Consider the following 23546-nt stretch of genomic DNA (forward strand, 5'->3'; position numbering starts at 1 on the left):
ACCTCTGTTCACATGATGAAGTGGGTTGGGGGGGGGGGGGTGCTGGGACTGTTTATATTCTCTCTATCACATGACACAGTATTTCTAGTAGGAGGGGAATGGGTTTCTTAATGATTACAATAGTGGCAGTGGGTCTCGATCGGCTGAGTCCCCTGCTGCTCTCTCTCACATCACATGATACGGTAGTTCTTGTGAATCTCTGGCTTGATGTTACACACGAATGTAAGCAGCTGCCTCAGCATCTTTTCCTTATTCTTCTGGTGGCTGCTCTGCATGACCTGGATCTTCTTCCGGGTCTGCAGCTCCACCTCGCTGGACAGGTTCCCCTGGGAGCCCATAACCTGCAAGGCAAAGGAGGAGCCTTTGAAAATCTGGAGCAATGCAGATTAGCAACTTGAATTCAGCCTGCAGTGACTTGGAGCCTGACTTAAGAAGACTCCCCCACTCCCCCACCGTTTCGAGGTTAATTTTGTAAACCTTTTAACTGATAGAACAGCATTTGATATGAAAAAATAGGTACTCAGAAAATTATTTGAGCGTATATTCATGCACAAATTATGTACGGTCACTGCAGAGCCTGTAGTTTTAGGTCAGTGATTCCCAAACCTGGTCCTGGAGGCACCCTAGCCACTCAGGTTTTCAGGATATCCACAATGAGTCCACTACATGCAAATCTGTCTCATGAATATTCATTATGGATAGCCTGAAAACCTGACTGGCTGGGGTGCCTCCAGGACCAAGTTTTGGGCACCACTGAATATGGGTATGCCAGTGGCTTTTGAACCCAGTCCTCAGGGAACACCCAGCCAGTCAGGTTTTTAGGATATCCACTGTGAATATGCACGAGATAAATTTCTATGTACTGCCTCTTTGGTATGCAAATCTATCTTATGCATATTCATTGTAGATATCCACAAGATTGAAGAAAGCAATAAAAACTGAGCAGATCAAATGGACGGCAAAATAAAATTTAAAATACATGCAAACAAACAATGCCCAAAGTGCCCAACACAGGCTGTGTTTTGCCCACGCAAGGTCTGCATCAGGGTTAAAAAGTAAATAAAAATAATAATTACGTTCCAATATCTTACTTATATTTATATATAAGATAAGATGCATATGATGACTAGACAGAAGCATGAAAATTTCTCACATCAAAAAGTATATAAAACAATATGATATAAACACCATCTTCCGCCTCTCGCCCGTGGCCACAAAACTGCTATTCCAATGAGCCGTAGCAGCGCTGCAGGCACAGTAAGGACTAGAAGGCATGGGGCTGAAGTGCTAGGACACTTGCTGTTGTTCTCTGCTGACCCCCTGCCCAGGAACAGGAAGTTGTCATCAGAAGGGCAGGGGATAGGCAGAGCTGACAGCACATGTCTGAGCACTGTGGCCTCCTGCCGTTTTCTTCTTGATTTTCCCGCCGCTGCTGCTGGTTGGAAGAAGCGGCGGCGGCTCTAGGAGAGTTGCTGGATGGGGTGAGAGGGGGCAGGGAAGAAATACTGGATGAGGAGGAGAGGGGACAAGGGGAGAAATACTGGAATGGAAGGAAAAGGGACAAGGCGAGAAATACTGGATGGAGAAGAGAAAGTGGAGAAATACTGGAATGGGAGGAGAGGGGACTAGGGGAGAAATACTGGAATAGGAGGAGAAGGGATAAGGGGAGAAATACTGATGGGGAGAAAAGGGGCAAGGGGAGATATGCTGGATGGAGAGAGAGAGGACAACGGGGGGAAATACTGGATGGGGAGAGAAGGGGCAAGGGCAGAAATACTGGATGAGGAGAGAGGAGGGCAAGGGGAGAAATGCGGGATAGGGAGAGAGGAGGAAGGGGAGAAATATTGGATGGGGAGAAAGGGGACAAGGGAAGAAATACTGGATGGGGAGAGAGGGGACAAGGGGAGAAATACTGGAATGGGAGGAGAGGGGACAAGGGGAGAAATATTGGATGGGGAGAAAGGGGACAAGGGGAGAAATACTGGATGGGGAGAGAGAAGGGGCAAAGGGAGAAATGCTGATGGGGAGAAGGGACAAGGGGAGAAATACTGATGGGGAGAGAGGGGCAAGGGGAGAGATGCTGGATGGAGAGAGAGAGGACAAAGGGGGAAAATACTGGATGGGGAGAGAAGGGGCAAGGGCAGAAATACTGGATGGGGAGAGAGGAGAAAGGGAGAAATGCTGGATGAGGAGAGAGGGGACAAGGGAAGAACTGCTGATGGGGAGAGAAGGGGCAAGGGGAGATATGCTGGATAGGGAGAGAGGAGGAAGGGGAGAAATATTGGATGGGGACAAAGGGATAAGGAAGAAAATACTGGATGGGAGAGAGGGGACTAGGGGAGAAATACTGGAATGGGAGGAGAGGGGACAAGGGGAGAAATGCTGGATGGGGAGAGAGAAGGGGCAAAGGGAGAATGCTGATGGGGAGAAGGGACAAGGGGAGAAATACTGATGGGGAGAAAAGGGGCAAGGGGAGAGATGCTGGATGGAGAGAGAGAGGACAAAGGGGGAAAATACTGGATGGGGAGAGAGGAGAAAGGGGAGAAATACTGGATGAGGAGAGAGGGGGCAAGGAAAGAAATGCTGATGGGAGAGAAGGGGCAAGGGGAGTAATGCTGGATAGGGAGAGAGGAGGAAGGGGAGAAATATTGGATGGGGAAAGAGGGGACAAGGGGAGAAATACTGGATGGGGGGAGAGAGAAGGGGCAAAGGGAGAAATGCTGATGGGGAGAAGGGACAAGGGGAGAAATACTGATGGGGAGAAAAGGGCAAGGGGAGAGATGCTGGATGGAGAGAGAGAGGACAAAGGGCAGAAATACTGGATGGGGAGAGTGGAGAAAGGGGAGAAATACTGGATGAGGAGAGAGGGGGCAAGGGAAGAACTGCTGATGGGGAGAGAAGGGGCAAGGGGAGAAATGCTGGATGAGGAGAGAGGGGACAAGGGAAGAACTGCTGATGGGGAGAGAAGGGGCAAGGGGAGATATGCTGGATAGGGAGAGAGGAGGAAGGGGAGAAATATTGGATGGGGACAAAGGGGACAAGGGAAGAAATACTGGAATGGGAGGAGAGGGGACAAGGGGAGAAATACTGATGGGGAGAAAAGAGGCAAGGCAGAAATACTGGATGGGGAGAGAGAGGACTAGGGGAGAAATACTGGAATGGGAGGAGAGGGGACAAGGGGAGAAATGCTGGATGGGGAGAGAGAAGGGGCAAGGGAGAAATGCTGATGGGGAGAAGGGACAAGGGGAGAAATACTGATAGGGAGAGAGGAGAAAGGGGAGAAATGCTGGATGAAGGAGAGAGTGGGCAAGGGGAGAAATATTGGATGGGGGACAAAGGGGAGAAAGGGAAGAAATACTGGATGGGGAGAGAGGGGACTAGGGGAGAAATACTGGAATGGGAGGAGAGGGGACAAGGGGAGAAAGCTGGATGGTGAGAGAGAGAAGGGGCAAAGGGAGAAATGCTGATGGGGAGAAGGGACAAGGGGAGATAATACTGATGGGGAGAAAAGGGGCAAGGGGAGAGATGCTGGATGAAGAGAGAGCGGACAAAGGGCAGAAATACTGGATGGGGAGAGTGGGAGAAGGGAGAAATACTGGATGAGGAGAGAGGGGGGCAAGGAAGAACTGCTGATGGGGGGAGAGAAGGGGCAAGGGGAGTATAGTGCTGGAGCATAGGGAAGAGGAGGAAGGGGAAGAAATATTGGATGGGGACAAAAGGGGATTAAGGGAGAGAAATACTGGAGTGGGTGAGAGAGGGTCCTGTAGGGAGAATACTGGACATGGGAGTGAGAGGGTGACAAGGGGAGAAATGCTGGATGGGGAGAGAGAAGGGGCAAAGGGAGAAATGCTGATGGGAGAAGGGACAAGGGGAGAATACTGATGGGGAGAAAAGGGGCAAGGGGAGAGATGCTGGATGGAGAGAGAGGGACAAAGGGGGAAAATACTGGATGGGGAGAGAGAGAAAGGGGAGAAATACTGGATGAGGAGAGAAGGGCAAGGAGCAAAAAGAAATGCTGATGGGGAGAGAAGGGGCAAGGGGAGAGTATGCTGGATGGGAGAGAGAGGAAGGGAGAATAATGGATGGGGAAAGAGGGGACAAGGGGGAGAAATACTGGATGGGGAGAGAGAAGGGGCAAAGGGGAAATGCTGATGGGGAGAAGGGACAAGGGAGAAATACTGATGGGGAGGAAAAGGGGCAAGGGGAGAGATGATGGATGAAGAGAGAGAGGACAAAGGGCAGAAATACTGGATGGGGAGAGTGGAGAAGGGGAGAATACTGGATGAGGAGAGAGGGGGCAAGGGAAGAACTGCTGATGGGAGAGAAGGGGCAAGGGGAGATATGCTGGATAGGGATAGAGGAGGAAGGGGAGAAATATGGATGGGGGACAAAGGGGATAAGGGAAGAATACTGGATGGGGAGAGAGGGGACTAGGGGAGAAATACTGGAATGGGAGGAGAGGGGACAAGGGGAGAAATGCTGGATGGGGAGAGAGAAGGGGCAAAGGGAGAAATGCGGATGGTGACAAGGGACAAGGGGAGAAATACTGATGGGAGAAAAGGGCAAGGGGATAGATGCTGGATGGAGAGAGAGAGGACAAAGGGGGAAATACTGGATGGGGGGAGAGGAGAAAGGGGAGAAATACTGGATGAGGAGAGAGAGGGGGCAAGGAAGAAATGCTGATGGGGATGAGAAGGGCAAGGGGAGTAATGCTGGATAGGGAGAGAGGAGGAAGGGGAGAAATAATGGATGGGGAAAGAGGGGACAAGGGGAGAAATACTGGATGGGGGAGAGAAGGGGCAAGGGAGAAATGCTGATGGGGAGAAGGGACAAGGGGAGAAATACTGATGGGGGAGAAAAGGGGCAAGGGGAGAGATGCTGGATGGAGAGAGAGAGGACAAAGGGCAGAAATACTGGATGGGGAGAGTGGAGAAAGGAGAGAAATACTGGATGAGGAGAGAGGGGGCAAGGGAAGAACTGCTGATGGGGAGAGAAGGTTCAAGGGGAAAAATGCTGGATGAGGAGAGAGGGGACAAGGGAAGAACTGCTGATGGGGAGAGAATGGGCAAGGGGAGATATGCTGGATAGGGAGAGAGGAGGAAGGGGAGAAATATTGGATGGGGACAAAGGGGACAAGGGAAGAAATACTGGAATGGGAGGAGTTGGGACAAGGGGAGAAATACTGATGGGGAGAAAAGGGGCAAGGGCAGAAATACTGGATGGGGAGAGAGGAGAAAGGGGAGAAATACTGGATGAGGAGAGAGGGGGCAAAGGAAGAACTGCTGATGGGGAGAGAAGGGGCAAGGGGAGATATGCTAGATAGGGAGAGAGGAGGAAGGGGAGAAATATTGGATGAGGACAAAGGGGACAAGGGAAGAAATACTGGATGGGGAAAGAGGGGACAAGGGGAGAAATACTGATGGGGAGAAAGGGGACAAGGGCAGGAAATACTGGATGGGGAGAGAGGAGAAAAGGGAGAAATACTGGATGAGGAGAGAGGGGGCAAGGAAGAACTGCTGATGGGAGAGAAGGGGCAAGGGGAGTAATGCTGGATAGGGAGAGAGGGGACAAGGGGAGAAATACTGGAATTGGAGGAGAGGGGACAAGGGGAGAAATAATGGATGGGGAAAGAGAAGGGGCAAAGGGAGAAATGCTGATGGGGAGAAAAGGTGCAAGGAGAAAGATGCTGGATGGAGAGAGAGGGCAAGGGGAGAAAGGCTGGAAGATTGGATAGTAAGAAAGAACTAAATGTGGCTAAAGGTACAAAATAAAACTGAAGAAAGCTGAAAGGAAAAGGAGGAGAGAAAAATGACAAACAGGAAGTCCTGGCAATAGAGTTAAGAGAAGATGAGGGAAGTAGAAACCAGAGACAGGGATTAACACAAATGAAAAGAAGTGCATAGCCAGACAACAAAGGTAGAAAAAAGAATTTTATTTTTATTTTAAGATAAAGTCATGCTGTAGCTGTGCTAATTTTTTTTTTTGTTTTATTTGTAGTTGTTAAATTGTAAGGTAGTGAATGGAATATTTGAAATTTATGTCTATTTTTATAGCAAGGGAAAAATATTTTTGTTTTTCTGCTGTTATCCTGCATGCCAGAGTCTGTTTTTTTGGGGGGGGGCCTTCAGCTGATTTTTTTGTCTACATATCGTGTTAGTTTAAGGTCAGTCTTAAGGGTTCTTTTGTTGAACCTAGGGACTTGTGTACTATTTTCAATGATACCTTTTTATATTCTCCATGGCTGGTAAAATGGGTGTGGCTACTGTGGGGGTGTGGCTAATGTAGGGTGGGCACACACAATCCATTAAATGTGGAGTACGTTAGTGGATTGTGTATGCAGGAATGTACTTCTGGTTAACTTATTGAATCCCCGAAGAACAAATAATGTAGGGTGGGGCCATATATAGTAACTCCGCCCTTAAGGTAGGCACTGTATGAGCACCTGCTCCTTTTTTCCTACAAAAAAAGCACTGTGAATAGTCATTGTGGATTTCCACAGTGAATATGCATGAGATAAATTTCTATGCACTGCCTCCTTGGTATGCAAATCAATCTTATGCATATTCAGTGTGGGTATCCACAAGATCCAAGTTGGTAATAAAAACACAGCAGATCAAATGGACAGTGAAATGGACAGTGTGCTAATGCCGACACAGTCCATTCACTTTGAGTTGGCTATGTCTTAGTAAATGGGGGGGGGGGGGGGGGGAATCTTTTCTTACCTCTAAGTGAAGGAAAAGAAAACAGATAAACATAATTTGATGTTCTAACTCTTGAAGAAATAGCAAACTGGAAATGTGAATAAAGATAAAGAGGGGATGATCCAGGGGTGTAGCCAGACCTCCAGGTGGGAGGGGGCCAGGGCCCAAGATGGGGGGACACATTTTGGTCCGCTGCCTCACCACTCCCCACCCACTGCCACTGCTGTATATATCTTGACTGGCGGAGGTCCCCTACCCCCACCAGCTGAAGCACCGCCATCCAGTGCACCACCGGAGACCAGCACTGGACGAAGGCTTCAGGTGGTAGGGGTTGGAGACCCCCGCAAGCCAAACCAGGGGCCATAAAACCAGGGACATAAAAAGAAGAAATACTATCATAGGTGGACAAACCAAAAATTAAATGTACAGCCATAACTAGTGAGAAGCACTGAATGTATAGGAGCCAACTTTTCAAAATGATCGGGGGGTGCTCAACTTCCACACTTTACCATGTCTGTAAAAAGGAAACAAAAAGACGGAGTCATGACCACAACTGGCCAGGCCATAGAAATCAGCAGGTGGAAGGAAGAGTTTGGGAAGCAGTGAATGTCCCACCAGCCTCTCTTCCTCCCCCAACCTACCCTCATCCCCACCAGTTTACTCTACCTCACTTTTCTCCTCCTTCCCCACCTTCTCCCCACCCACAGTCATGTCCCTTCCAGTCCAGCCTGTCCTATCCATACCACCCACACTCAGGCAGGACGACTGTTTTATTTTTGTGGAAAAGGAACATGATGTTCACCTCCATTTCTCTTTCAATTTGAGACCTGACTGTAGGTCCTCTCCATTACAGAACTTTTTCAGACCACGGCATCACATACTGCCCAAACTCCTTCTGCTCCCTTCAGTAAAATAACTCGTTTGTCCTGGTGACCGTAGGGCTGGAGGAGAACGACAACATCCTTGACCCGACCCAGCTAGCACAGAAAGCTTTACTTTTGTGTCTATAGCTTGTTTTACATCCTCTATCTCTGCTTATTTTTGGTCTTCTCTTGTGCTTCCTCTCTGCCTTTCATGTTTATTAGGATTTATTTACCACCTTTTTGAAGGAATTCACTCAAGGCGGTGTATAGCAAGGCTAGATCAAACATGAGCAATAGGCAATTACAGCAGTAAAAATATTCAAATAACAATACAAAGTATGGCACAGTTACTACTTACAATGTCAACACAATACGTAATAGAACATTATAATTGACAGTGTAGGGTATAAGCAAAGATGGAACATATAGATAGTTAAGAGGAGTTGGAGAATAAGGTGACTAATTTAAAGAAAGGTGCACATGAGGTCAGAGAGATGGTTAAATATTATCTCAGCTAGGGTAGGAGTGGATAAACATGTCCTGCTGCAGTATGTGCAGCCCGAGTCACTCCTTGTGTGTGTGTGTGTGTGTGTGAGTGAGACTAACATGTTAGTTACTTCTTCCATTAAAGGCCTGGTTGAAGAGCCAAGCTTTCTTTCTCTTTTATGAATTCTTTTCCAGTGTTTTTCTCATTTCTCTTTACTCCATCGACGCTTAGCGAGTGACTGTTCTACGCATGCACTAGGCGCTTTTCCTACCGAGCTGCTTGCTGAAATTGCATGCAGCTATTTGCAAGCAATTTCCTTTGAGCATCGCTCACTATTTCGAAATCAGTAACTTCAACCACAGATCTAAACACATGCGGTTTTTAACAGTGACTTTTGGGCGTTGGCAGCTGAGTCTTCTTTCAATGTCTATCTGCTACTCTTTTCGCTCTCAATTGGAAGCTGGAGGCAGGAAGTGCCCTTATCCTTGGTTACAGTAGCTCCATCCTCCCCCTGGAGCCCATCAGTCTGACACAGCCAGCCAATAGGCTGCAAAACAACTCTCAAACGCACGTGTGCGCTCTCTCTCTCTTCCTCCTGTAACCCATTGGTCAGATATTCCAGTCAATATGCTACAGAGGGAGAGAGGACAGGAGCAGTAACTGGGCTACTTCCTTCCTGCCTTGCTTTGGTGCCCTGCTAAGTGTGCCTCCAAGGGAGGTTGAGAAGCCCTGCCCTAAGCAGTTAGCTTAGCGGGTTTAAAAAAGGTTTGGATGTATTCCTGAAGAAAAAGTCCATAGACCATTATTAAAATGGACTTGGGGAAAATCCACTGCTTATTTCTAGGATAAGCAGCATAGAATGTATTGTACTGTTTTGGGTTCTTGCCAGGTACTTGCGACCTGGATTGGCCACTGTTGGAAACAGGATGCTGGGCTTGAAAGACAATCGCAAAGTGGCTGGGGGGGGGGGGGGGGGGGAGGGGGAGAGAGGAGACTCGTTGGGTGGCTGGAGGAGGGCCGGGGAGAGAGGAGAATCGCTGGGTGGCTGGAGGGGGGCCGGGGAGAGAGGAGAATCGCTGGGTGCCTGGAGGGGGAGCAGGGGACAGAGAAGAATCGCTGAGTGGCTGGAGGGGAGGCAGGGGACAGAGGAGACAGTCTCACTCTCTCTCTGTTACACACACACACTCTCACATTCACTCTCTCTCTCTCTCTCACACAGTCACTGTCAAACACACTCTGTCAAACATACACACTCCGAGGAAAACCTGAAAAAAGGACGATAAGATCATATCATAGTCCAAAACATATTGTAAAATATATAATATATAACAAACATTAGATAATATCTGTTTAAAAAGGCATACCCTACCAACCCTGATCTCCGCACCACAACAAAAACTAAATACGGAAATGGACATAACACAATTCTTCCGCTGCACAATTCCCTTCTGTGGCTGTACCACATGAACTGTATCCTATCTCAACATCACTCTGTATTTGTTTACACCAGAGTCTGCAAACGCATCTCCGGCACTATGTAAGCCACATTGAGCCTGCAAATAGGTGGGAAAATGTGGGATACAAATGTAACAATAAATAAATAAATAAATACTTATCTACGTAAGTACTTATGATTACCAGAGCTGCCAAGTTACCCATTCCAGGCGTGGAGACTTTTGGCCAGTTCTGGATTTTTTGTCAACCTCATCCTGATGCACTATGGGACCTGCAGCACTGATTTCAGCAGACAGAATCATGGACTACAAATACTACACTACTTTGGGATGTAAGTTTAAAACCAGCCAAAAAGTCTCCCACCTGGAATAGGTAACTTGGCAGCTCTGGATTACCCAGTCTGATGAACAGTTAGCCTGGCCCTGGAAGCCAAGGTTAAATTTGTAGGACTGTCAAACTGCAGCATTGGAAGGCCACAAACTAGCCAGGTTGCCAGGATTTCCATAATGATTATACAGAGAATCTATTTGTATGTTCAGTTTTGGAGGTCGTATCTGGCTAAAGATGTAAAAAGACTGGAAGCGGTTCAAAGAAAAGCTACAAAAATGGTATGGGATTGCGATGCAAACCGTATGAGGAGAGACTTGCTGACCTGAACATGTATACCTTAGAGGAAAGGAGAAACAGGGGTTGACATGATACAGACGTTCAAATATTTGAAAGGTATTAATATGTGGAATGCCCTCCCACAGGAGGTGGTGGAGATGAAAAACGGTAATGGAATTCAAACATGCGTGGGATAAACACAAAGGAATCCAGTTTAGAAGGAATGGATCTATGGAATCTTAGCGGGACACTGGGTGGCGACGCTGGTATTTGGAGAATAAAACCGGTGCAGGACGGACTTCTACGATCTGTGCCCTGAGAAAGGCAGGGATAAATCAAACTCAGGTACACATATAAAGTATTACATACCATGTAAAATGAGTTTATCTTGTTGGGCAGACTGGATGGACCGTACAGGTCTTTATCTGCTGTCATTTACTATGTTACTATGTATGCAAATATATTCATGCATATTCACTAGGGATATCCTGAAAACCTGACTGGATCGCGGCCCTACGGTATGGTAGCGTAACACCCCTGGAACCAAGCTCCTCATAATAACAGAGCTCCCAAAATACCCACCAGTTCCAGGAAGGAGGTTTTGGGCCAGTCCGGGATTTCTGACCCTACCCTGGTGCATTATAGGACCTGCAGCATTGATCTCAATAGGTCGGATCAGGAACTACAAATCCCATGATGCCTTGAGACATAAGTTCACCTGACAGCTGTGTCCTAAGAGGAGGAACTGGGGAATGCATTTCCTCTCCTTTCTGTCCTGGGGCTATGTCCAGCTCCTCTATCTGCTGCAGCTGAAATCTGTTGTCTGTTGAGGACCTTGGTCTCCAGCTAATGACTTTGGCTGGATAGCATAGCTCTGAACAGTGAGTTGGGGAATGGAGTAGCGATAATGATAGTGAGGAGGTTTTCATGTGAGGGAAGAGCATGAAAGAGACAATTTGTACAGTACCAAGGACTGGAATATAAGCCCAGAGGGTGAGGACACTTTCCCTTAAACACTTTTAACCACACAGTGTTCCTTGGTCCTAAACCTCCTGAGATTACAGTGTTTGTCTCCCTTAAACCCTCTAACAAGACAGTCTCTCTTATACTCTCATTTGGATCCTCAGGAGGTTTAGGACAGTCTCTTTCACACCCTCAAGTGTGTTCCTGGCTCAGTCTCTGCCTCTGGTTCTGATCCAGGTTTCCCTATTTTCACTGTATCTGCCCTGTGTCAGTCACTTCCAATCCAACATTTAGACATTTAACACGGGATTCAGAGAGCAAAGGTTGGGCTGTTTCAGCCTGATGTGAGGGTGGCCATGGCCAACCCTGTGCACTTATTATCTTATGTGTTGCTCTTCTTGTCCCCTTAAAAGAGGCAGTGGAAGAGAGAAACTCAAATGCCTGAAGTCCATTTAGAGGGTATTAGAGGGTGAAATAAAGTAATGTAAGCAGCAGCAGGAGGCTCAATACTGTGTATTAAAGATTTCCTGGGTTTAAATCCTGCAATGATGCTGTTTTCTAAGTGTGTCCAAGACCAAGAGTGGAGGAGTGGCCTAGTGGTTAGGGTGGTGGACTTTGGTCCTGAGGAACTGAGTTTGATTCCAGGCACAGGCAGCTCCCTGCGACTCTGGGCAAGTCACTTAACCCTCCATCGCCCCATGTAAGCTGCATTGAGCCTGCCATGAGTGGGAAAGTGTGGGGTACAAATATAACAAAAAAAAAAAGGGAGGGAGGGGAGAACAAGAGAGTGTGATTCTCATCTGATGAGCTAGGGCTCCGAACAAGTGGTCCTGCCCTATCTGCCCTATGCCAGAGAGTTGGTGGGTTGAGCCTCTCTCTTGCAGGACGTCCCCTTGATCAAATATAGGAGGTCGTGGGTTCTAGTCAAGCTTAGTCAGAGCTAGGTGGGGCCAGAGCAGGTGGGTGGAGGGGGCAACAGCACAGAGAGACCTGTGTACTGAGTATATTTGGTGAAAACTCAATAATTGCAGATGGGCCACCAGCAGCCAGGGTTATGCTGCTTTTTCCTAGGAAAGTAGGCCAAAAAATTAGTAAAACTACCTGCTGGTGATCAGTTGGAGTCTGTGGGAGTCAAACCCACATGTGTACTGTTACTAACCCAGGACCCAATCTCTTGGTCAGCTAGGCTTTCACACTAGTAGCTATTGGGAACGTGTACTTCTCCTCATCTGGACTCTGAGGTCTACAGGATAGAGAAGAACATTTGAATAGAGATCAACTCAGGGAAGCTACTGGTAGCTCAGAGATAAAATCCACCTACTGAAAGGCAGGTGGTCAGGGGTTCAAATCTCACTTGTGCCTTTAGTTTAAAGATATTACAATTACTAAAACACAAAAGTATTCTCTTGAATTATATTTTCAAAGAAGTAATAAAACATTTTTTTGTAATCAGAGTTTCAATAGACTCTAACTCAACTTCAATCATTTAAATCCTGTCAGGTGATATCAACTAATGAGCAACCCTTCCATAAGCCCCCTGGTCTTCTCCAATGTCTACCCCACCCCTCACCCCCAGTACAGAGCTAGTGGTCTCATGTCTAATTCTGTTCAATGAAGTCAGAAGAAGGGGCTGGTGGGGGTCCCTGTACTGCACCAGCTTTTCATGGGACATCAAAAGGAATCACAACCCAGAGAGGCTCCCTCTTCTGAGATGCTGCAGCACTGAATATCCTGGAGATTCAGACACAGCCTTGAGCAGAGAGGAGATTTCAGCTGCTGCAGAGATGGATTAGATCACCCTTCTGTGACTCACAGAACAGAGAGAGGAAACAGAGAGGTGTAAAGGGAGTAGTAACATAGTAGATACGGCAGAAAAAGACCTGCATGGTCCATCCAGTCTGCCCAACAAGATAACTCATATGTGCTATGTTTGTGTATACCCTACTATGATTTGTACCTGTGCTCTTCAGGGCACAGACGTATAAGTCTGCCCAGCACTATCCCACGCCTCCCAACCACCGGCTCTGGCACAGACCGTATAAGTCTGCCCAGCACTATCCCTGCCTCCCACCACCAGCCCCGCCTCCCACCACCGGCTCTGGCACAGACCGTATAAGTCTGCCCAGCACTATCCCCGCCTCCCTACCACCACCCCAGCCCCGCCTCCCGATCTCGACTAAGCTCCTAAGGTCAATTCCTTCTGCACAGGATTCCTTTATGCTTATCCCACGCATGTTTGAATTCCGTTACCGTTTTCATTTCCACGGGAGGGCATTCCAAGCACAAAGCATAGGGGCTGAAAATACCAGAGGCACTCTAGCAAATTGCAGAAAGAACAGGGGCTAAGAGCACCCAAGAAGACATACAGGCAAAATGCAGACAGTGCAGGGACAGAAAATACAAACCGTGTAGGGCTATCCTTATAACTCTGATTATGAAAAAGGAGAAAGATGGAATGGAGGTTCCAGGGAAAGGGTCTCTCATTACATAAGTAATGCCACACTGGGAAAAGACCAAGGGTCCATTGAGCCCAGCATCCTGTCCATGACAGTGGCCAATCCAGGCCAAGGGCACCTGGCAAGCTTCCCAAACGTACAAACATTCTATACATGTTGTTCCTGGAATTGTGGATTTTTCCCAAGTCCATTTAGTAGTGGTTTATGGACTTGCTCTTTAGGAAACCGTCTAACCCCTTTTTAAACTCTGCTAAGCTAACCGCCTTCACCACGTTCTCCGGCAACGAATTTCAGAGTTTAATTATGCGTTGGGTGAAGAAATATTTTCTCCGATGTGTTTCATTAAGAGTGATCTGGGAGGAGGTCTCTCATTATCAGTGATTTAGGGAGAAGGTGTCATAGAACAGAGGATCTGGGGAAGGGGATCTCTCATTAATAGAGTGATCTGGGGAGGAGGTCTCATGGAATGAAGGATCGGGGAAGAAGGTCTCATGGAATGGAGAATATGGGGGGAGGGATTTTTATAGGACTGATGATTTACAGGAGAGTGTTCATGGGATGGAGGATCATGAGATGTGGCTCTCAGAGTGATTGATTTGAACAGAGGGTCTCATGGGACAGTGGATCCTTTTAGTACGAATAAACTAGGGAGGGGGGATGTCTCTCACCGCCTGCTCCTTCTGGTGAAACTCCTTCTCCCGCTGCTGCCTGTACTGCTCAATCTCGGCCTGTGCTTCTTCCTTCGCCTGCTTCAGCCTCCGAGCTTTTCCTGAGGAGGCAACAGACAAGAAGGGAGTGTAGAATGGGAAAAAGGGGGAAGGGGAGGGGGCAAACAAAGCACAGGCAAGCAGACAGTGACAGAGAAAAGAGAGACTCACAGACAGAGCACACACCGAACAGAAGGGAAGCATGAGCTGTGGACTGTGTGCCTGCAGGGCTGTGTGTTACATGTGTTGTGCTGTTCACGCGTGTGGGTGCAGCGATTCTGTAGGACATGCGTGTGTGTCTACGCTCCGTCCTCCCCCCCATTCGTATGACTAAATTTCCCCACTCCCTGTTACACCCACATCATCTTCTCATCAGATGGCTGTGGACCCGCTGCTCCCTCCCCTTTCATAATGAATACAGATGAAAAGGCCTGATTTACTGAACATTTTTCCCATTTAATGGCTGGAGACATAGGCCCCAAATTAATTACACTGCCTCTCTAGAAATCACCCTGCTCTGCCCCATGTAAAATGCTTGTGCATCACCCATTTGCCATACTCTACATATTCCCGGAGTTGGTTCCCTCCCCTCTGGAACCTGTAAGCCACATTGAGCCTACTGCTATGCGGGGAAAATGTGGGACACAAATGTAATAAATAAATAAATACAGCACAGTGTGGTGGTGCTGAGGCTGCAGTGAGGGGGACAGTCTGCGAGTCTGTGCCACAAGGATTTTGTTTCAGGGGTGATGAAATCTGGTCTCTCTCCCTGGTGACATTGTTTGTAGCTCAGCATCTTTCCCCCATTTCCTTGAATTTATCTCTGTTTACTCCTCCCAATAGCTCAGGTCGGGATGGGATGGGAAGTAATCTTACTTTTCCTGGCCTCGGCTACCTTCTCGGCTGCCCGTTTCTCGGCTTGAAGCAGCTGCTGAATTCCCTGGGACTGGCTGGCCATGGCTGCTGTCTCTTTCTGCCTGGATCCTGCCTCCTCTAGATGCCTGGGTATCACTGGTGGGGGAGGAGGCTGCAGGGTCCTAGCTCCCTCCTCTCCCAGACCTGACCTGGTCCAGGTGGCACCCCAGAAACACATAAAGGAGTAAAAGAAAAACATTAGACAAGTCAGAAGGACACAGAGAATTATACTATCAAGTTACAAACATTTGTAAACTTCGATCACTAATTGCACCTCCAGACCTCCTGAAGTACAGATGGGCAGGGGATATTTGCAACTTGCTCCCAACACCATCCAAATTTTGGTCTCTTTCATCCCACTTAGCAAGTTTATCCAGTGACATAGAGCCTGGAGAGAACTTTATAACTGTTTTCCATTGTTTTTCATCATTGGACTGAGATTGAACTGAAAAGAAAAAAATTTTTGGAACACAGTCTTTTGGGACATACTGAGTGGACAGTGGATATAAAGAGGATTCACGACTATGGATGTCGTATGGTGTGGACTATAAGATATGTGGAACAATTGATGTACTTTTCAGTCCCGTAGTTTGTAAAAATTCTTTGGGGGGATTGGATGGTTATGTGTGTTTGTTAGTGTGTATAAACGATTAAGGGAGGGAGTGTGAGTAGCAATAAAGAGCTGCTAAATATTGAAAAATAATTAATCTTGTAGTAGTCTCATTAAGAGTAGGTAATGCATATACATTAGAGACATCCTGAAAACCTGGCCCATTGCTATTGATTCCCAGTCCTAGAGAACTGCCCACTGCCCTATTAGGAGAGGGCCAGTTTGGGTTCTGATTTTGTGGCTGAGGTAAAGGATTCTGCTAGCTCAGGGATGGACAACCGCGGGGTAGTGGGAGGCGGGGCTGGAGGTTGGGAGGCGGGGATAGTGCGGGGCAGACTTATACACTCTGTGCCAGAGCCAGTGGTGGGAGGCGGGACTGGAGGTTGGGAGGCAGGGATAGTGCTGGGCAGACTTATACGGTCTGTGCCAGAGCCGGTGGTGGGAGGCGGGGATAGTGCTGGGCAGCAGTGGCGTAGCCAGAAAGCAATTTTTGGGTGGGCCAACAGGTCAGATGGGTGGGCACCAGGGTTGCCAACTTTTTTGAAATTGAAAAACTTGCCACCTGATACCCCACCCCATGCTCCAGCTCTACCCCACTCCCAATAACTTCAATAAGGGTAGCAGTGCAGGCTTCAGGGGGAAGTTCAAGAGATTGCATGCACTCTTCCACCTCCATTGAGCCTCGGTTCCCTAACACACATACTTAGCCTGTATAGCAAGACCAAACACTTTTCAACATATCTTTCCAGTTACATGCTATAGAAATGATCCCAGAAAGTATAGTCTAGTATTAAAGGCAAATAAATTCTGCATCCACAGAACCCCCTGTCCCTCCCCCAATGGGTACAGAGCAGAGTTAGGACATTTCCCCATAAAACTCACCGTAATATCAACAGCCGCCATATAGTAAATAAAACGATCTTTAAAACAAAATGTCACTCATAACCTAGAGCAAATCTACAATGCCAGCACTAACTTCCAAAAGAAGGATCCTACCTATGAAAAAGGCATTGCCCTACATATTACAGTGGGGCTGTAAAATATCAATACATCTATTGGGAAAACTAAATAAACCAAACTTACTACAGAAGGCTACATAGAAAATTCATGCTAACGGAATACCTCGATCACACACACGGAATAAAAATGCCAAATATAGAATAATTGACTAAAAAGTATAAACATAAATATAACCAAAACCCCAAAAAGCCAAACCTTGCATGTAAGACAATACCAGAGATACAGAAAGAAATGCATTTCCTCCTGTGCAAAATATAAGCATAGTACTTGCCAGGGATGCTGTTGGAGTGCAACTAGAGCAATTGCTCTTGGTCCCCTGGCCAGAGAGAGCCACAAGCATGATGGAAGCTGAAGGCAGTGCAGTCTGGTGATGGGCTTTGGGGTTCCCTCCCAAATTTATGGCCTGGGCTCCAGCCATGTCTAACACCAGCTCTGGCAAAATGTACATTCTAAATGTGACATATTCTAATCACAAAATTGAAAAAAAAAAAGATTTTTTTTCTACCTTTTGATGTCTGGTTATTTTATTTTTCAAATCAGCTTGGTTCTAGTCTCTGGTTTCTGCTTTCTTCTGTCTTAATTCACTTACCAGGGTTTCCTGTCTATTTGTCATTTCTTCTCTCTCCATGTCCACCATCCATCTCCCATCTCTGTGTCCCTATAGTTCCTTGTCCAGTATCTCCACTATGTTCAAATTCCTGCATCCATCACCACCCTTCTATCCCCTACCCCTGTGTCCAGCATCACCCCTTGTGTCCCTATGCCCTCACATGCCCAGTAGCTCCCTTTTGAGTTCCTATTGTCCCCTATGTCTAGTATCTCTCCCCTGTGACCATATACCCCTCCCTCCCAGTGTCCAGCATAGCCTCTCTATTCCCGGCACCATCTCTCTCCCTTCCCTCTAATCTCTCCTCCTGGTACAGCACCTCTCTCCCTTCCCTCAAGCCTCCCCTGCAGGCCTTCCCTCCAGCCTCTAGCCCCCCCTCCCCACAGGTCCAGCACCTCTCTCCCTTCCTTCCAGCCTGCCCCCCTTGCAGGTCTAACAACTCTCTTCCTTTCCTCCAGCCCCCAGCCTTTCTCCCTTGCAGGTCCAGCACCTCTCATCCTTCCCTCCATCTTCCTCCCCCCTTTCAGGTCCAGCACCTCTCTCCCTTGCCTTTTTCCCTTGCCTCCAGCCAGCCAGCCAGCCAGCCAGCCAGCCACCCCCCCCCCCCCCATTGCAGGTCCAGAACCTCCCTTCCTTCCAGCTAGCCACCACCCCTCTTTGCAGATCCAAATCTCTCTCCCTTCCCTCTAGCCAGCCAGCCCCCCCTTGCAGGTCCCAAACCTCTCTCTCCCTTCCCTCCAGCCAGCCATCTCCCCCCTTTTACAGGTCCAGAATCTCTCTCCCTTTTCTCCAGCCAACCACCCCCCTTTTGAAGGTCCAGAACCTCTCTCCAATCCCTTCCCTATGGCCTCAAGCCCCCCCATCTCCCACCCCCAAACAGGTGAAGCCACTGTCTCCCAGCCTGTCCCTCTCCCAGCCTACAGGTACAGCCACTCACTCCGCTTTCCTCCCTCACTATCGCTTCACAGATGAAGAAACCTGCTCCAGAGCCTTCCCTCCGCAAGATCAGCTCTCTTCAGCACAACTTCCTGTTTCCAGGGCAGATTGTGGCAGAGGGAAGGCTCCGGAGTGCTCAGTGAATCACTGCTGGCCCCGCCCTTAATTTAAACCAGATGCTTACGGCAGGGGTGAGGGAGGGGAAAGAGATTCATCTCAGCAGCCACAGAGGGAAGGCTCCGGAGTCCAGATGCTTTGCGGTGGGGGTGAGGAGGGAAAAGAAGACTCATCTGAAGCTGTGGTTGCGAACGCGGTTGCGGTTGTGATCCACTATTTTTGGGTGGGCCTTGGATGGAAATGGGTGGGCCTGGGCCCACCCAGGCCCACCCGTGGCTACGCCCCTGCTGGGCAGACTTAGACAGTCTGTGCCAGAGGCAGGGATAGTGCTGGGCAGACTTATACGGTCTGTGCCAGAGCCGGTGGTGGGAGGCGGGGATAGTGCTGGGCAGACTTATACGGTCTGTGCCAGAGCCGGTGGTGGGAGGCGGGACTGGAGGTTGGGAGGCAGGGATAGCGCTGGGTAGACTTATACGGTCTGTGCCAGAGCCGGTGGTGGGAGGCGGGGATAGTGCTGGGCAGACTTATACGGTCTGTGTCAGAGCCGGTGGTTGGGAGGCGGGGATAGTGCTGGGCAGACTTATACAGTCTGTGCCCTGAAGAGCATAGGTACAAATCAAAGTAGGGTATACACAAAAAGTAGCACACATGAGTTGTCTTGTTGGGCAGACTGGATGGACCATGCAGGTCTTTTTCTGCCATCATCTACTATGTTACTATGTCCTTGAGGACCACAACAAACATGCACGAGATGCATAGGCATACTATGGAAGCAGTCCATGCAAACTAGTGTCATGCATATGCACTGTGGAAATCTTGAAAACCTGACTGGGTTGTGGTCCTCGAGGATCGTGGTTGCCCACCCCTGTGCTAGCCTGTAGTTTCTGTGCAGTGATTTGTAGCGGTCTGGCTCATCCTGTTTTTCCAGTAGGTGTTCTAGGGCCTGGTGTAATATTTACAGTGCTGCCTTTTCACAGATAGGGTGAATCCTAGCATTTAGTGCCGTTACAGTAGGGCATTAAATGCTAGTAGGGCAGATTTTTCCCAGTAAGAGGTAGATCGGTGTTCTAGGGCCTAGTATAACATTCTCAGTGCTGCTTTTTCACAGGTAGGGTTGTTGCGGAGTCCTGGCAGTTAGTGTTGTTATGGTAGGGCCTGGTATTATATTTGCAGTGCTGCCTTTTCACAGGTAGGGCTGTTGTTGTCTGAGTCCTGACAATTAGTGCCGTTATGGTAGGGCAGTGTCTTGTCACTGGGGAGTCCAGCTATCTACCCCAGAATAAACTGCCCCAATGTCCAGTTATCTGCCCCGATTTTGGGAAAAGACCTGTCACTGACAATTCTGTCAGAAAATGTCTCTGTGCCTCCTAGTCGTGAACTGCTGGCATTTTTCTAACCTTTCTGCTCTCCCGCATCCAACTAGGGTCCAGACGCTCAAAGCTTACCGTACTTGCAACGTTCGATTTAGACTGGTTGTAGTTAGTCTAGCATGCACATTATTCAGCGTCTAATGCACAAAGAGGTTCTGTGTCACTTTTACCATTCACAGTAGCAACTACCAATCATCCTAGACAAATGTATTATCAGCTGATTAGTACATAAGTACATAAGCACTGCCACGCTGGGAAAAGACCAAAGGTCCATCAAGCCCAACACTCTGTCTCCGACAGTGGCCAATCCAGGCCCCAAGAACCTAGCAAAAACCCAAAATTTAATAACGATCAATGGACTTTTCCTTCAGGAATCTGTCCAGATCCCCTTTAAACTCAGCAAGGCCAGCTGCCGTCACTACCTTCTCCAGCAATGAGTTCCAGAGTCTAACCATGCGCTGAGTAAAGAAAAACTTTCTCTGATTTGTTTTAAACCTACCACATTCCAATTTCATCTTGTGCCCCCTGGTTCTATTATTGTTAGAAAGCGTAAGCAAACGCTTCCCATCTGTCCGCTCTACCCCACTCATTGAGACCTCTATCATATCACCCCTCAGCCGCCTTTTCTTCAGGCTAAAGAGTCCTAGCCTTCTTAACCTCTCCTCATAAGGTAATCGTCCCATCCCTTTTATCATTTTCGTTGCCTTTCTCTGCACCTTCTCCAATTCCTTTATATATTTTTTGAGATGAGGCGACCAGAACTGAATACAATACTCCAGGTGCGGTCGTACCATGGAGCGATATAACGGCATTATAACGTCCTCATGCTTGTTTTCCATCCCTTTTCTAATAATACTCAACATTCTGTTCGCCTTCTTAGCCACCGCAGCAGCACATTGAGCTGAAGATTTCAACGTCCTATCCACGATGACTCCCAGATCCCTTTCTCGGTCCGTAACTCCTTAAGTGGAACCTTGCATGACATAGCTGTAATTCGGGTTCCTCCTTCCCACATGCATCACTTTGCACTTGTCAACGTTGAACTTCATCTGCCATTTGGACGCCCAATCCCCCAGTCTCACGAGGTCCTCTTGTAATCTTTCACACACCTCCCGTGACGAGACGACCCTGGATAATTTTGTGTCATCTGTGAATTTAATTACCTCACTAGTTACTCCCATATCAAGGTCATTTATAAAATGAGCATTCTGTGTGAGGCATAGAAAAGAAGCAGCTATCTTTAAAACATTCAAAATGTTCCAGCAGGTCTGGAGTTCTCGTTGCATGAGGGCGAGTTCTCGGTGGAGCAGTCCGTTTGCATTGTTTAATAGTATCTGCCTGCGTGTGTGAAATGTGCCGTGTGCATGTATTGTGTGTGCGTGTCCCGCCCCATAGCAGTAATGTTAAAAAGTTGTTGTGGAAAAAAAAAAGTGGCACGTATTGTTACTGGATCGTCTTTGACGTTGTTGGCGCGGGGTTTTTTTTTTCACTGTTCTGCGCATGTGCTAGGCACTTTTCCTATCATGCCAATCGCAGAATTTCCACATATCTCATTTGCATGTGATTTCCTTTCAGCATTGATCCTCGTTTCAAAACTGGTGATTTCACCGTGGATACAGATGCACGCGGTATTTAACAGTGACTTTTGAGCATCAGGACCTGAGTCACTATTTTAATAAGACACTAGTAAAAAAGCCCAGTTTCTGATGCAAATGAAACGGGGGGCTGGCAAGGTTTTCTTCTGTGTGCATGTGGGAGTGTGTGTGTCCCTGCCTCTGCCCTCTCTCCCTTCCCCTGTGCTGTCTGTCCTCTCTGTCCCCTTCCCCCTCGGAGTCGAGTCCTTCAGTGTTAAGTTTCCTGCTGTGCTGTATTTATGTTACAGAGATAGTGAGGGCTTCTGCCCTCTCTCCCCTCCCCACTCTGAGTCCTTCACTGTTACAGAGAGCGATTTGATTTCGTGCTTTGCTGTGTTTTCCTTCACTGTTTGTGTTACAGAGAGAGCGAGGGTGGGGCAGACACTCATGGGGAAACCGGATATCTCTCCCCCTTCACACTTCCTGCTGGAGGCTTCATTTAGAACGTTGGTGGTGCCTTTTATATATAGAGATGTCTGTGCGACTTTCACAGTTTCCAATAAGTCCTTTGCTTTCGAATTCATCCCCCCCCCCCCCGAATAGGCAACTTTTGGCCACATAATTCAATAGGGGGATAATTCTATAAAAGTCCTTTAAAAAGCGACACCTGCTTACCTGTCAAAGTGGCCCTTCTATAAGCTGGTATACATACGTCTGCATTTTTCTATTTTGCTCCAGCACTATGAACTCTTTACCAGGATTGTTACAAGCAATCAATTCGTGTCAAGAATTTAGATCGGAATTGAAAACTTTTTTTTGTTTTCATCTGTCTTTGATTCTATTTGATATTTTGATCTGTTTATGAGCAAGTAGCCCCCACTCCACATGTAATTAAACTCTGGAATTAGTTGCCAGAGAATGTGGTAAAAGCAGTCAGGGCCATGCCTAGGGTCTCCGGCGCCCCCCTGCAGTTGGCCGCCCCCCGCCCCCCCGAAAACGATCGCTACACTACCCGCCCTCTTCTCCCCAGATCCTTTTCCTTAAATTTACCTCTGTCCGGCGGCAGCGTAGCGTTAGTGAGAAGGAGGCGGCGCTCCCCCGCCCCGACGTGTCAGTCTTCCCTTCGCTCAGTGTCCCGCCTTCTTCTGACGTCATTTCTGATGTCAGAAGAAGGCGGAACTGAGCGAAGGGAAGACTGACACGTCGGGGCGGGGGAGCGCTGCCTCCTTCTCACTAACGCTATGCTGCCGCCGGACAGAGGTAAATTTAAACAAAAAAAAAAAAGGAAAAGGATCTGGGGAGAAGAGGGCGAGGTAAGCATGGTGCGGCGGGGCGCCCCCCAGAGGATGGCGCCCTCCTGCCATGCTTACCTCGCTTACCATGTTGGCACGGCCCTGAAAGCAGTTAGCTTAGCAGGGTTTAAAAGGTTTGGGTAGATTCCTGAAAGAAAAGTCTATAAGCCATTATTAAGATGGACTTGGGGAAAATCCACTGCTCATTTCTAGTATAAGCAGCATAAAATCCTTTACTGTTTTGGGATCTTGCCAGGTACTTGTGACCTGGATTGGCCACTGGTGGAAACAGGATACTGAACTTGATGGACCCAGTATGGCAATGCTTATGTTCTTAAGATTAGTGATTGTCTGGGGTTTTTTTTTTTTATGCAGCCTCAGGCAGAAGACAGCAGTAGGAGAGGAAAGGGAAGAGGGAGTAGAAAAGGACCGATGCTGGATACGGTAGGGGAGATGAGGAAGGGCAGTAGGAAGAGAGGGAGGTTGAATTACATTGGGGGAAGAGAAGGGGAGATGCTGAAAACCTGGAGGAGGGTAGTGAAGAAGAGATGCAGGATATGGTGGGGGAAAGAAGGAAAAATGCTTGAATTCTGGGGAAAAGTGAAGAAGGATGTGGTGGGGGAGGAGAGATGTTGAATGGGGGTGTGGGGGTGAGAAGGGAGATACTGGACACCTGGATGGAGGGTAATGGAAAGGAAAGGAAGATGGAAATATATGCTCAAGTTATGCATTTATATTTGAGGGCACTGGCCCACTGACCATCACCCATATGTCTTCCAAACTACTTACACATCACCACCTTTAAAGCTAGACAACTATTCCCCAATAAATGGATCAGTTTTTTAAAAAATTATTTCTTAAGCCTTT

At 47.9% G+C, this 23546-nt stretch overlaps 1 protein-coding gene across 1 annotated transcript; it reads right to left on the reverse strand.

Moving 5' to 3' along the window:
• On the reverse strand, window positions 1-18390 carry ATP6V1G2 (ATPase H+ transporting V1 subunit G2). Its single transcript, XM_030195333.1, has 4 exons — window positions 18328-18390; window positions 15115-15302; window positions 14200-14300; window positions 1-341 (listed from the first exon to the last, which is right to left on the reverse strand). The coding sequence occupies exons 2-4, from the start codon at window positions 15194-15196 to the stop codon at window positions 171-173; spliced, it is 354 nt and encodes a 117-aa protein (XP_030051193.1). The 5' UTR covers window positions 15197-15302; window positions 18328-18390; the 3' UTR covers window positions 1-170.
• Window positions 18391-23546: the final 5156 nt, after the last annotated feature.

This window comes from Microcaecilia unicolor, chromosome 3 (genome assembly GCF_901765095.1).
Source record: "Microcaecilia unicolor chromosome 3, aMicUni1.1, whole genome shotgun sequence".
Taxonomy (NCBI): domain Eukaryota; kingdom Metazoa; phylum Chordata; class Amphibia; order Gymnophiona; family Siphonopidae; genus Microcaecilia; species Microcaecilia unicolor.

Coding starts and splice junctions, on each gene's coding strand:
- ATP6V1G2 (XM_030195333.1), bottom strand. CDS start 15,196: ATGGCCAGCCAGTCCCAGGGAATTCAGCAGCTGCTTCAAGCCGAGAAA. Junction 14,301..15,114: donor GGTAGCCGAGGCCAGGAAAA/GTAAGATTACTT, acceptor TTGCCTCCTCAG/GAAAAGCTCGGAGGCTGAAG. Junction 342..14,199: donor TTCACCAGAAGGAGCAGGCG/GTGAGAGACATC, acceptor TTTGCCTTGCAG/GTTATGGGCTCCCAGGGGAA.